The 13,928-nt window shown below is 39.7% G+C and overlaps 1 protein-coding gene across 1 annotated transcript; it reads left to right on the top strand.

Moving 5' to 3' along the window:
* Positions 1 to 4,245: 4,245 nt before the first annotated feature.
* Positions 4,246 to 13,086, top strand: KRT40 (keratin 40). The gene is made up of 9 exons (XM_025362765.1): positions 4,246 to 4,334; positions 5,028 to 5,101; positions 7,060 to 7,507; positions 8,207 to 8,289; positions 8,877 to 9,033; positions 10,204 to 10,365; positions 10,445 to 10,570; positions 12,038 to 12,258; positions 12,765 to 13,086. The coding sequence occupies exons 3-9, from the start codon at positions 7,061 to 7,063 to the stop codon at positions 12,862 to 12,864; spliced, it is 1,296 nt and encodes a 431-aa protein (XP_025218550.1). The 5' UTR covers positions 4,246 to 4,334; positions 5,028 to 5,101; position 7,060; the 3' UTR covers positions 12,865 to 13,086.
* The last annotated feature ends 842 nt before the right edge of the window (positions 13,087 to 13,928 follow it).

The raw sequence follows: 13,928 nt of genomic DNA, 5'->3' as shown, positions 1-13,928 counted from the left end.
GGCTGAAGAAAGAGAATCACTTGAACCTGGGAGGCAGAGGTTGCACTGAGCCAAGATGGTGCCACTGCACTCCAGCCTGGGTGACAGAGCAAGACTCGGTCAAAAAAAAAAAAAAAAAACACAAAAAATATATATATACCTATATATATTTTATATATATATAGAGAGAGAGAGAGACTAGAACCCTCAAGCATTGCTGGTAGGAAGGTAAAATTGTACAGTGACTATGAAAAACAATATAGCAGTTCCTCAAAAAATTAAATGTAGAATTGCCTTTTAATACTGCACTTCCACTTCTGGGTATATGCCCAAAAGAATTGAAAGCAGGGTCTCTAAAGACATTTGTATACTTGTGTCCATAGCAGCAATAATCGCAATAGCTAAAATATGAAAACAAACAAGCATTCATTGATAGATGGATGGATAATCAAAATGTGGTACATCCATACAATGGAATATTATTCAGCCCTAAAAGGGAAGGACTTTCTGACACATGCCACAACGTGAATTAACCTTGAAGACATTGTGCTAAGTGAAGTAAGCCAGTCACAAAAAGATACTATTCACTTATATGCTTTCACTTATATGAGGTAGTTAAATGTAGTAAAAAAATCAGAGATGAAAAGTAGAACAGTTCTTGCCAGGACACAAGGGTGGGGTTAATGGGCAGTTGTTTAAAGGAAACAGAGTTTCAGTTTTAAAAGGTGAAGAGAGTTATGGAGAAGGATGGTGGTGATGCCCACACAACATTTGAATGTACTTAATACCACTGGGTTGTACACTTTAAAACAGTTAAGATAGTAAATTTTATGTTACTTGTATTTTGCCACAATAAAAAGCATTTTAAGAGTAATGATACAAAATGAAGTCTCAGACCTTCAGGAAGGAAAAAAATCACTGAAAATGGTAAATACATGGATAAAATATGAGACTTTCTCTTTTTTGTTTTCTCAATATTCTAAAAGACAATTATTTAAAGCAAAAACAATGGCATTGTGGGGTTTCTACATGCAGAAGTAAGCAATTTGACAATAATAGCACAAAGAACAGAAAGGAGCAAAAAGAACTCTACTGTGGTAAGGTTCTCGTATTTTACATAAAGTGCTACATTATTAATTCCAAGTGGACTGTAATAATGTAAAGATGCATATCATAATCCTGGGAGAACTATCCCACCCTTTAGAAAAGCCATTAAAAGATATATACTTATAAAGCTAGCATAGAAAATAAAGTAGAATGTTTGATTGGCCCAAAATAAGATGAGAAACAAAGGGGAAGGGAAGCGAAAAGACATGGAAATAAAAAACAAATAGCAAGATGGTAGATTTTAAACCAACCGTATCAATAATTACATTAATTATAAAGTAAGCACTCCAATAAAAAGTCAGAGGATGTCAGATTGGATTTAAAAAGAAAACCCAACACTATGCTGTTTAAAAGAGATTTGCTTTAAATATAAAAGCACAAGAAAATTGAATGCTATAGTCTGAAAAAAAGACATACCATGCAAATAGTAATGATAAGAAAGAAGTTTGGTCATTTAAATATTAGATAATTTTTAAGGTGATATTTCATAATGAAAAAGGGAAAATTCATCAGGTGGTCCCATAATCCATAAAAATATGACCCAATAACAGAGCTTCAAAATAAATAAGGCAAAAAAAAAATCCCAGAAGTCAAGAGAGAAACAGATAAATCCAAAATCACATTTCATGATTTTAATATCCCCTGTCAGTATCTGAGAGAACAAACAGACAAGAAAATTACCAAGGATAAAGAAGATTTGAATAATAGTATCAAGCAATTTTACCCAGTTACATTCACAGAATGTTACCCCTTACAATTACAGAATATACATTCTTTTCAAATGCACAAGGAACTCTCACCAAAGTAGACTATATTCTGGGCCATTAAATTTGTCTCCATAAATTCCAAAATCTAACAAAATATGTTATCTGACCACAACGGAATTAAATGAGAAATCAATAAGATATTTAGAAAAATCACCAAATACTTGAAAATCAAACAACACAGTTCTAATAACCTATGGATCAAATAATAAATACCAATACAGCTTAAGAAATATTATGAGCTGAATGATAATGGAAACACAAGATTTTAAAAATTAATGAGATACATACAGCATTGGATTAGTAGAAAATATACAGCAAATGATTATATTAGAAAATAAGATTTACATCTTTATCACCTTCATTTATATCTTCTTCAATCACTTAAGTTTTCATTTCAACTAAATAGAAAAAGAACAATTAAAATTCAAAGTAAGTAGAAAGAAAGAAATAATAAACATAATATCAGAAGTCAATGAAATAGAAAGCAATGAGGAAATTAATGAAGCTAAAATATGATTCTTTGAAAGGATTCATGAAGTACTTCTATTTAGTTATTTTTTAGTTGGCAAATAATAATTGTGTATACGTATGTTTGTGGGGTACAATGTGGTGTTTTGATTTATGCATTGTGGAAACAGTAAATCAAGCTAATTAACATATCCATCACCTAACACCTTATCATTGTTTTATGGTGAGAACATAAAAAATGTACTCTTTCAGCAACTTTGAAATATACAATACATTAGTATTAATCTGATGAACATCAAGCCAGATTGATGGGGGAAGCATGAGATAAAACACAAATTACCAACATCTGGAATTAAATAGTGAGAATATATAGACACTACAGATACTAAAATTCATGATAAGGATTATTACGAACCACTTTATTTCAGTATTTTTGCAACTTAGGTGAAGTGAACAAACTCCTTGAAAAATGCAACTTTCACACAAAATGAAATAGAACAACTGAATAGCTTCGTGGGGTTTCTATATGTAGAGGTAAGCAATTTGATATTTTTAAATATTTGATGTAGAGGTAAGCAAATATATATATATATATTTGTGTGTGTGGGCGTGTGTGTATGTGTATGTGTGTTTGAAACGGAGTCTCACTCTCATCCAAGCTAGAGTGCAATGGTGTGATCTCGACTCACTGCAACCTCCACCTTCCAGGTTTCACCAATTTTCATGCCTCAGCCTCCCGAAAAGCTAGGACTACAGGTGTTTGCCACTATGCCCAGCTATTTTTTGTATTTTTAGTGGAGACAAGGCTTCAGCATATTAGCCAGGCTGGTCTCAAACTCTGCCCTTAAGTGATCTGCCTGCCTGGCCTCCCAAAATGCTGGGATTACAGGCTTGAGCCACCATGCCCAGACTTTTTTTTCCTAGTTAAAAACAAAACACAACTTTTTCACATGGGAGACTCCTGGAAGAGATGGCCTCACTGGACTCCATCAAACATTTAAGGAAGAAATAACACTCATCTAATAGAATCTCATGAAATAAAGAGGAAACATTTCTCAATTTAATTTATGAACCGTATTACTCCATTCTCACACTGTTATAAAGAAATATCTGAAACTGGATAATTTATAAAGGAAGGAGGTGTAATTGAGTCCCAGTTCCACATGGCTAGGGAGGCCTCAGGAAACTTACAATAATGGTGGAAGGGGAAGCAGGCACTTCTTACAATGGGGGCCAGTGAGAGACAGCGTGTGAAGGAGGAACTGTCACACACTTACAAAACCATTAGATTTCCTGAGAACTCACTCACTATCACAAGAACAGCATAGAGGAAACTGCCCCTATGATCCAATCACCTCCCACCAGGTCCCTCACCTAACACGTGGGGATTTGGGGATTACAATTCAAGATGAAGTTTGGGTGGGACACAAAGCCAAGCCATATCGTGAACCCAGTATACAACTTGATACCAAAACCTAGCTAGGTCATTAGAAGAAAGGAAAATTACAGGCAATATTTCTCATCAACATAGATGGGAGAAAAAATCCATTTGCTAATCCTGTCAACTAATTGAATAAAGCAATTTATGTAAAAGATAATGTAGAGTGACCAAGTCATTCAAGATGATTGATCGTACTGTAGGGTCCCCCAGATCAGCCCCCACTTCCTTCTTTGCCTTGGGAAACAGAGTGCCTTGATCATCCCGTGGCCCGGCCAGCTGTGTGTTCCCCTTGCAGCTTGAACCCGAGCCGGGCCTTGAACATTCCCAGGCACTGTTAAAGTTACTTAGGTTGTTGCCCAAAACAGTGAAAATCAACCTTGTTACTGCGTGTATATACTAGCCTTGGCCCTGAGCCAAATTTCTTAAAGCCGCATGTAAACTCTTATAACCTGATGCACAAATGTTAAACGCCACAAGACAACTGCTGTAGCAGAAATGCATGCGAAGTGCTCTGGGAGGAGCCCCACCTCCACATGAGGCAGCTGAATGATGTTTCAGCTAAGTCTTGACATGTGAGCTCATCCAGGAAAGGAATGGCAGAAGAGCATTTGACCAAGAAAATAGTACCTACAAAGCTTGAAGGATGGCTGGAGCTTAGGGTTTGTGAAAGAGAACATCACGAAGTAAGCCCAGAAAGGTAAATGGGCACTAGGTTAGAGAAGGTCATATTTGCCAAGGTAGAAAGCTTGCACTCCATAAGTGGAGGGCGACAAAAAGCAGGTGGGTATTTTAGGGAAATGATTCTGGCAGCCTAGGTGGATGTTGTAAGTATTATACAAAATAAACTACAGTGTTTTTGTTTGTTTTTGTTGTTGTTTTCTGTTTTTGTTTTTGTTTTTGTTTTTTTATCATGGCCTTTCATGACATCTATTTCTTTTTCTGTATTCCCAATGCTCCTTTCTTCTGATGATGATGCACCACAGAAATTGTCACGGGTGATTAGCGACTATCTGGGGCTGGTGGCATGGGGGTAAAAAGAATTTATCAACATAGTTGTAGGTAAAGAAAGGCAGATTTATTAGAGAAAGTATGAAAATACGTTGCAAGGAAGCAATGGGCAGCACAGCAGAGAAGGGGCTGTCTGCAAGGAGAAAAAGGTGTGCTGGAGATTTTACAGCATGGTGCTTGTGCTCTGTGCTGAAGAGGGTTTGTGCAGTACTGATAACACAAAGGTTGCAGTGAGCTAAGTTGCATTTTTCTATCAGCTGAAAGTCTGGTGATAGCTGGGTGCAGAAATATTGTGCAGGAGGGCTATGTGTCCTGGACCATGATGAAGAAGGTGAATCTTATAGCGTATCTGCTTTCTTTTTTTTTTTTTTTTTTTTTTTTTTTGCTTTCCTCTGGTCCTGCCAGCCTGACTTCTCTTCCCTAAGGAGGACTCCACAGAAATGAATTCTGGGTGATTTCCATATTCTACGATGGAGACTATAGCTATAGATCATTATTATACAACACTACCTAATTAATCAAGAACAAAATAAATAGTCCTACCCTGCAGGACACTAACTAGTAACCAGTACTTTACAATTAGAAATTAGTTCCAGACAAAAGGAAATATTTCTTATTTTACCTGCAGTTACATGACTGCACTTTAGCTAACTGGAACCTGTGATGGACAACCAAAACGTGGGTTTTCTTCAAAGATATTTTTCTTTTGACTCATTAGGTTACTGTGAAAAGAATTTTCTTTCAGAGATTTGTAATTTTTCAGAAGTGTTTTTGAATCCTTGAACTCATATTCGTTGCAGAGCAGCGTCAATATACCATGAGACACTCTAAGAACTTTTTGCATAAGTGTTGATGTGTAAAGAGAATCACTAAATTCAAACCCAACTCTGCCCAGGGAGTAATAAATCCTCAGAGACTATTTTAACTCACTTACATATGTTCTTCTGGTTTGGTTTCTATTATCAGCTACCTAGGAAGTAGCACTCAGGATTAGGGGAAAAAATAAGTTTATTCTGGATCAAAAAATTTTTAACTTTTTCAGATTACTGTGTTTTCTTTTCCTATAATGTTCTTAAAAATTCTACAGGCAATTTTCTCTATGCACCTTTGAAAATGAAATAAACATAACGACTAAAACCAAGCAAAGTGAAATAGATTATGCTTCATAATGGAGCTGAAATCCAAGACAGAATCCAAAAATGTTACACATCTCAAGTTCCTATCTGTCAGATTTGGCACCAGAGATTTCATCTAGTGGAATCACTGATTTGGAACCTAAATAAAATTTTATTTTGCAAGTTCCAGCATTTTTAATTTTCATGAAATTCAGACCTTCATAAATAAATAAATAGGAGAAAACAGGCTGTATATCTCAGAAGAAAAGACTCCTGTGGGTTCCTTGTCCCTACTCTGAAGTATAATCATTGAGGAATTCCCAAGGACTAAAAGGTTATAACTTACAATTTATATTTCACTCTCATTAGAAATACAGGTAAAATAGTATAACTTATCTAACAACAAGAAATGAGAAATGGGGAGAAGGCAAGTTTCAGAAAATCAAAGATCATAATTCCAGCTCTAACCAATTTACATTTTAGCCTGCAGAAAAACAAGTTATTCCTATCAGTTATGTAAAGTGACTTTTCCATTTGTACGAAGGTAGACATGTTTGTATACACACACACAAACACACACGCACACATTAAGCCCAATATATAGCTCACTCCTCCAGTCTTGTCAGCACATACTCTGAGAACACAAAAAGCATTGAAAGATTGCTAATCACACTGACCATTTTTATGGTGGTGGCACAAACAAATAAATGTCATTTTATGAGCTGTAATACTAATTTTAAAAGGGGACCCAAGCCATCAATGCACAGAATCAAAATCTGTGGACATGTTATTTTCCTGATTTGTAATGAGTTGTATCTATAATTATTGATTGGCCAAATTTTCTCTTTCTTTTCTTATTCTGTCAAAAGGACAATGTTTCCTTTGACAATTTTCTGAAATAAGTGTTTTGTCTGGCACATGGAAATGGTGTAGGTCCTGCTTCAGTAACCTAAAGTTATCCCTCTTTTATGAGGCATAAAACTCTTCCTCAGTAAATAAACAACTCTAATGAGATGTTTGTATGAAAACTGGCACCATCAGTGATAAAGAAAACATCCGGTGCAGTCTGTAAACACCCATTTTGGGGCGTTATAAAACTCTCAGGAGGGAAGGAGAGTTTTGGAGTCAAGGCAACTGAAGTTTTGCAGCCAGCCTCTGTCTTTGCTTCTGGAAGGATGACTTCTGACTGCTCCTCCACGCACTGCTCTCCTGAATCCTGTACCACGGCCTCCGGTTGTGCACCTGCCTCAAGCTGTTCCATAGAAACAGCTTGTCTCCCCGGTGCCTGTGCTACATCCCGATGTCAGACTCCAAGCTTCCTATCCAGGTCTCGCGGGCTGACCGGTTGCCTCCTGCCATGCTACTTTACTGGGAATTGTAACAGTCCCTGCTTGGTGGGGAACTGTGCCTGGTGTGAGGATGGGGTGTTCACTAGCAATGAGAAGGAGACAATGCAGTTCCTGAATGACAGACTTGCCAACTATCTGGAGAAGGTGCGCAGCCTGGAGGAGACCAACGCAGAGCTGGAATCCAGGATCCAAGAACAATGTGAACAGGATATCCCAATGGTGTGCCCGGATTATCAGTGTTACTTCAACACCATTGAAGATCTCCAACAAAAGGTGTGTGTCCTGTTGCCCTAGTGCTCCACCTTCCGGATCTATGACTTGCTTTATCTTTCTACCAGAAGGGACTGTTTTACAGAAGGCAACCAAGGGAAAGGGGAATTCCAGGAGTTAATGGTACATAGGGGAGACCACTGGACTGAAAGTCAGAAAACCTCAGCACCAGCGCCAGAACTACCCCTGATAACTGAGTGACTATAATAAAGTAACTCGCCCTTAGGCTTTTCCTTCATCATCTATAGAATGCAGAAAAACTGTATTACATCCAAAATCGCTTTTGTATTTGACACTGAACATTTATATTATCTGAACACAAATCGTCAAATGCCATCTTTTTAACCACCTAGTAATCATTTTCTTGTCTCCTTGATGAATTTCTATTATTATAGGAGAGGATATAGTCATAATACAAACTACTGATGGAGAAAACGTTAATGGTGTTCAACTGCCTAGGGATGTTGCAAAGTGTCTTATGTTATTAAAAAACTAAACCTTTTTATTTCTCTATTTTGCTTCTAAATTGGCACTGCTTTTTTCTTCATGAAGCGACAAGGTCAATAAGAAAAGCAGGCTGAGGGTGATTTTATACTTTCTTATAAAGACTTTCAAAAGATAACTAATGGCATAGCTGTTGGATAGAAGTTTATTTAGGTTTCTCTCAAAGAATCATTTGTCACATAATGGCTTGCTTCCCAGATCTTATGCACGAAAGCAGAGAATTCTAGACTTGCTGTACAGCTTGACAACTGCAAACTGGCCACTGATGACTTTAAGTCAAAGTAAGTTTAATTTAATTTAATTTAATTTACCTATTTTGAGGAGTTTCACTCTTGTCGCCCAGGCTAGAGTGCGATGGCGCTATCTCGGCTCACTGCAACCTCTGCTTCCTGGGTTCAAGCGATTCTCCTGCCTCAGCCTCCTGAGTAGCCAGGATTACAGGCAGGCGTGCGCCACCACCCACACCCAGCTAATTTTCAGTAGAGATGGGGTTTCACCATGTGGACCAGGCTGGTCTTGAACTCCTGACCTCAGGTGATCCACCTGCCTCGGCCTCCCAAAGTGCTGGGATTACAGGCATGAGCCACCACGCCCCGCCTTAATTTTAATTTGAAAATAATTTATGGCTCTCTGTCTCTCTCTCTCTTAATCTCTCTGTCTCACACACACACACACACACACAAAAATATTCTCTATATAATATTTTAAAGTCAAGAATGTTTTAAAAGCTTGAATTTATCATTACTTAGGAATTAAGAGAAATTATGCATGTGGCTTCCTGAAGTCCATGTGTCGATCCTCCACGTATCCCCACACTTTGCACAGCGTTCAGCAAAGTAAGCATTGGATTTCTCTTTTGCCGTGAAAGGTACGAGAGTGAACTGTCCTTTCGCCAGCTATTAGAGGCAGACATCAGTGGCCTGCATGGGATCCTGGATGAGCTGACCCTGTGCAAATCTGATCTGGAGGCCCATGTGGAGTCTCTGAAGGAAGATCTCCTTTGCCTTAAGAAAAACCATGAAGAGGTAAGGAAAGCGGCAACGCCACTGAAGGACTCCGAGAGTAACGTACTTAACACTGACAGATGATCTGTTGATGTTTGTAAATCAAATTTGGGCGGATGTTGCTTAAGCTGGAATAAAACTACTCCAGGCAGGGCCAAGCGCGGTGGCTCATGCCTGTAATCCGAGCACTTTGGGAGGCTGAGGCAGGTGGATCACAAGGTCAGGAGTTCGAGACCAGCCTGGCCAATATGATGAAACCCCATCTCTACTAAAAATACAAAAATTAGCTGGGCATGGTGGCGGGTGCCTGTAGTCCCAGCTACTCAGGAGGCTGAGGCAGGAGAATAGCTTGAACCCAGGAGGCGGAGGTTGCAGTGAGCCAAGATCACACCACTGCACTCCAACCTGGGCAACAGAGCAAGACTCCATCTCAAAAAACAAACAAAAAAGCAGAAAACTACTCGAGGCATTATTACTATTCAACCTGATCATTCCAGCGTGTCTCTGAATTAACATGTGAAATAGCCCCTAGACAGTGCAAGACAAAGGAACCAAACTCTTCTCCTGCCCTTGCCTTTGTGGAGGAGCTGAGTAACTTCACAAATGGCTTCCTTTGGAGGCTTTATGCCACCCCTAGCTCCAATCCACAGGGTATGAAAATCAGTCTGAGAAACAGACTGTGAAGTCCGTTTCAAAAAAGGGATAAGGACTCATGCACTATCTGGACCAGTGTTTTTAAATATTCCACATTTATAAACTTTTAAAAGTCATAAAATATAAAGTGATTGATACATAAAATATAAAGTGATTGATAAAGCTAGAAAATGAAAAGCTGAATGATGTAACAAAGTACATTTGCTCTTTGAATATTTGTTGATGACAATCATAGCTAACATTTATTGACACCTTACTATGTGTCATAATTAACTTTTATAAGTTAATTATGTGTAGATTAACTCTTCTAGATCTCACAATAACTTTCTGGAAAAATGTCCGATTATTATGTCCATTTTACAGACGAAGAAATTGAGGCCCTTCTAAGTGGTGAAAAGAGATTCAGCCCAGACAACCTGAATGAAAATCTCACTTTTACCTACTACTACTCCACAAAACAGAAGTAGAATGCCATTGGATGTCAAATGGATTTTTCCCCATCATTCTGTGACATTCTTTATGCCATCCCACTTTCAGGAAGTCAACTTGCTTCGTGGACAGCTTGGCGACCGCCTCAGTGTGGAGCTGGACACTGCCCCCACCCTTGACCTCAACAGGGTCCTGGATGAGATGCGCTGTCAGTATGAAACGGTGCTTGCCAACAATCGCAGAGAAGCCGAAGAATGGTTCGCTGTTCAGGTCAGCACCCAGATTGAGAAAATGGCAGGGTTACAGACTTCTGCCTTTTGTGAATTCTCTAATGGTGCCTGTGTTTCAGACAGAAGAGCTGAATCAGCAGCAACTGTCCAGTGCGGAGCAGCTGCAGGGCTGCCAGACGGAGATCTTGGAACTGAAACGCACAGCCAATGCTCTGGAAATTGAGCTCCAAGCACAGCAAAGCCTGGTGCGTGAGGCAAAGGCAGTGTCCGTTATGTCACTGATAAGTCAGGCTCTGAGATGTTAAGCCCTCTTCCATATCCAGGGGTCACATTTCCTTGCCTTTCCCAAGTACTGCCGTTTACCCAGTATTAATAGAAGCAGAAGTGACAGGTCCACAGCTTGTGTTGTCCCTCTAAGATGCCTTACCTTCACTCCTGGGCTTGAGTCTGATGCTGCAGCAGCCTCCAGAGACAGGGAGGGAGAAGCAGAGCGAGAGAAACCTCCAGGCCATGGTCACTTCAGCATTCCAGCAGGTTTTAATTCTCATTTGATTCAGGCCAGTTTTCCAGGCTCACTGTTATATCTAAAACAAAGAATCATTTTCAAACATTTCATCCTACAGTTTCCCTACAGGATCTACACTTCAACCTGATCCTTCACTGTACCCCACCCCACTCAAGCAACAAGAACACCATGCGTCCAAGATGACATGAACCAGTTCTGGTCAAGCACCACTGTGTGCATGTCATTAGGTCCTGCGGAGAATACCTAGGAGAACAATAGCTGAGCATTCATCCAGTGAGAGGCACTATGCTCATTTAAGCCTCACAGTAACTTCACGGGATAGATACCTTTATCCCATGACACAGATAAGGAAAACTGAGACTCAGATTAAGTAACCTGCAAAGGATGCAATTCTAAGAGGCAAACTTGGAAGCTGAGTTCAGCCAGTTGAATCCCAGAGCCTCTTCTCTCTTTTTAAATTTATTTTTATTGATATACAATATTTGTAAATATTTATGGAGTAGATGTGATATTTTGTAACATGCATAGAATGTGTAACGATCAAGTCAGGATATTTACAGCATCCATCACCTCAAGTATTTATCATTTCTATGTGTTGGGAGCATTTCAAGCCCACTCTTCTAGCTATTTTGAAATGCACAGTGTATTGTTGTTAACTGTAGTCACCCTTCTCTGCTGTCCAACATGAAAACGTATTCCTTCTGTCTAGCTGTATGTTTGCACCCATTAACCAACCTCTCTTCATCCCCTTACCACACACATGCCCTTCCCAGCCTCTGGTATCCAGAGCCTCTTCTCCTAACAGCACTATACCACCCCTCCCTGCCAAGAGCCCAAACTCAATCTTTCCTCTCATATGCTGTTGATAGTCCTTAAGCTTCACAAATAAGTCATGTATTGCTGTAGTCATAGTGGTGGTAGTGATAGCTGACATGTAGAACAGTGGCAGTACGGCTGGCACTGTTCTAAATGCTTTACACATATTAACTCTTAATCTTCACAACCCTCTAATGAGACAAATACTTTGCATTCCCCACTATATAGAGAATAAAACTGAGACTCACAGAAGCTAAATAATTTGCCAGTGGTCACATAGCTAGAAAAGGGTAAGCAAGGATTTGAAAGTAGGCACTCTGGCCCACGAGACTGCACTTCATGGTCCTTTGGACAATGTTTCCTCCTGCAGACAGAATCTCTGGAATGCACCGTGGCAGAAACCGAGGCCCAGTACAGCTCCCAGCTGGCCCAGATTCAGTGCCTGATCGATAACGTGGAGAACCAGCTGGCCGAGATCCGCTGCGACCTGGAGCGACAGAACCAGGAGTACCAGGTGCTCCTGGACATGAAGGCCCGGCTGGAGGGCGAGATCAACACGTATCGGGGCCTGCTGGACAGTGAGGACAGCAGGCAAGTTCCACAGTTACTCATGATATCCCCCAGAGTCACAAAGAGGCTGATGTAAAAGAATCCTGTTTCCCCAAGGTCTGGACAAGTTCAAACCTCCCCAATGTGTTCAGGGATCTTCTTAAAAGAGGGCTGAACAGTGGCTGAGGTTAAGCACATGACACTAGAGATATTTTTTAAATATTATAAAGGCAGATTAATTATTAGTGTAACATTTCATACTGGCATCTCCCTTTGTTCCTGTTTTCCACTAAAGGAAAATCAGGAATAGGCCTGAGATAACATTTGCAAAATCAAGAAAAAATACAAAATACTATTCAGCTGCCACTGCTACAGTGAACATGAAGTGGCAATTCTGGGTGCGGAGAAGAAACAGGCTTCAGTCAATGCTATTGTGCAGAGTTTTTTTCAGAACATAATTTGTGGGCAAACTTTGACATGGTTTGTCTGAGTTTCCATTTTATCAAGATTCCCTTACTAAGCTTGGTTTAAAATAAATTTTTCCCCAGGCTTTCCTGTAACCCATGTTCAACCACATGCACCTCGAGCAACACTTGTGAGCCATGCTCAGCCTATGTCATCTGCACGGTTGAAAACTGCTGTTTGTGAATGTTAAGGACAGCAGGTAGAGGAATCAAAGCCAGCAGCATCCTAGAAAGGAGATGGGGCGTCAACCAGGGACGTCCAAAGAGGAATCACAAATCCAGGGGGCGCTCATATCCTGGAATTGCCCTCCAGGCATCCTCAGTCTTTCTGCTTTACTATTTCCTCTCCTTCCAGCTTATTTGTGGTACGCTGGGAGCCCATAAAGCGTTCTTGCTCATCTCCAAATAAAACATGTTTTACTCCTTTCGCATGGTAAATATAGCTCTATGGCTGATTACTGTTGATAGAATATTCATTTTATGGCAAGGGAATCATCTAAACCCATAACCATAGTTTCAATGTACATGAACCCAGGTTGAAAATATTTTTTAGGCCGGGCGCGGTGGCTCAAGCCTGTAATCCCAGCACTTTGGGAGGCCGAGACGGGCGGATCACGAGGTCAGGAGATCGAGACTATCCTGGCTAACACGGTGAAACCCTGTCTCTACTAAAAAATACAAAAAACTAGCCGGGCGTGGTGGCGGGTGCCTGTAGTCCCAGCTACTTGGGAGGCTGAGGCAGGAGAATGGCGTGAACCCGGGAGGCGGAGCTTGCAGTGAGCTGAGATCCGGCCATTGCATTCCAGCCTGGGCAGCAGAGCGAGACTCCGTCTCAAAAAAAAAAAAAAAAAAAAAAAAAAGAAAATATTTTTTAACTCCTCAAATACAAATACATTAATGAACCCATGCAAAATGGCATATATCTTAGAAAACAGTTGTGTGTATCTTTCTGAGAAAAAAATTAGGAATAGAATAGGATGAAATGTAATTTTTCTATTATGAAAGTACTAGATTCTCATTTTTTAAATTTGGCTCATTAAAAGGGAAAAAATCACTTAGGATTTCATCTTCCAAACAGCCATAGTCAATATTTTGGGGTACTTTCTTCTGGTTTTCTTTCTTATGATAGATTTTTCCACACAGCTATAATCATACTAACATATGCACACACTTGTGTAATCTTTCTTTCATTTATGTCATCTAAGCATTTTTAATTCTAATAAAAATATAAGATTGTATTGTAGCCAT

The sequence above is a fragment of the Theropithecus gelada genome, chromosome 16 (genome assembly GCF_003255815.1).
Source record: "Theropithecus gelada isolate Dixy chromosome 16, Tgel_1.0, whole genome shotgun sequence".
Lineage (NCBI taxonomy): Eukaryota > Metazoa > Chordata > Mammalia > Primates > Cercopithecidae > Theropithecus > Theropithecus gelada.
Note: the sequence above shows the minus strand (reverse complement) of the source record. Positions and strands in the feature narration are given on the sequence as shown.

Excerpts from the sequence above, each read along its gene's own strand:
- KRT40 (XM_025362765.1), top strand. The coding sequence starts at position 7,061 with ATGACTTCTGACTGCTCCTCCACGCACTGCTCTCCTGAATCCTGTACC. Across the intron at positions 10,366-10,444 it reads AAGAATGGTTCGCTGTTCAG|ACAGAAGAGCTGAATCAGCA; the intron begins GTCAGCACCCAG and ends CCTGTGTTTCAG. Across the intron at positions 12,259-12,764 it reads CTGGACAGTGAGGACAGCAG|GCTTTCCTGTAACCCATGTT; the intron begins GCAAGTTCCACA and ends ATTTTTCCCCAG.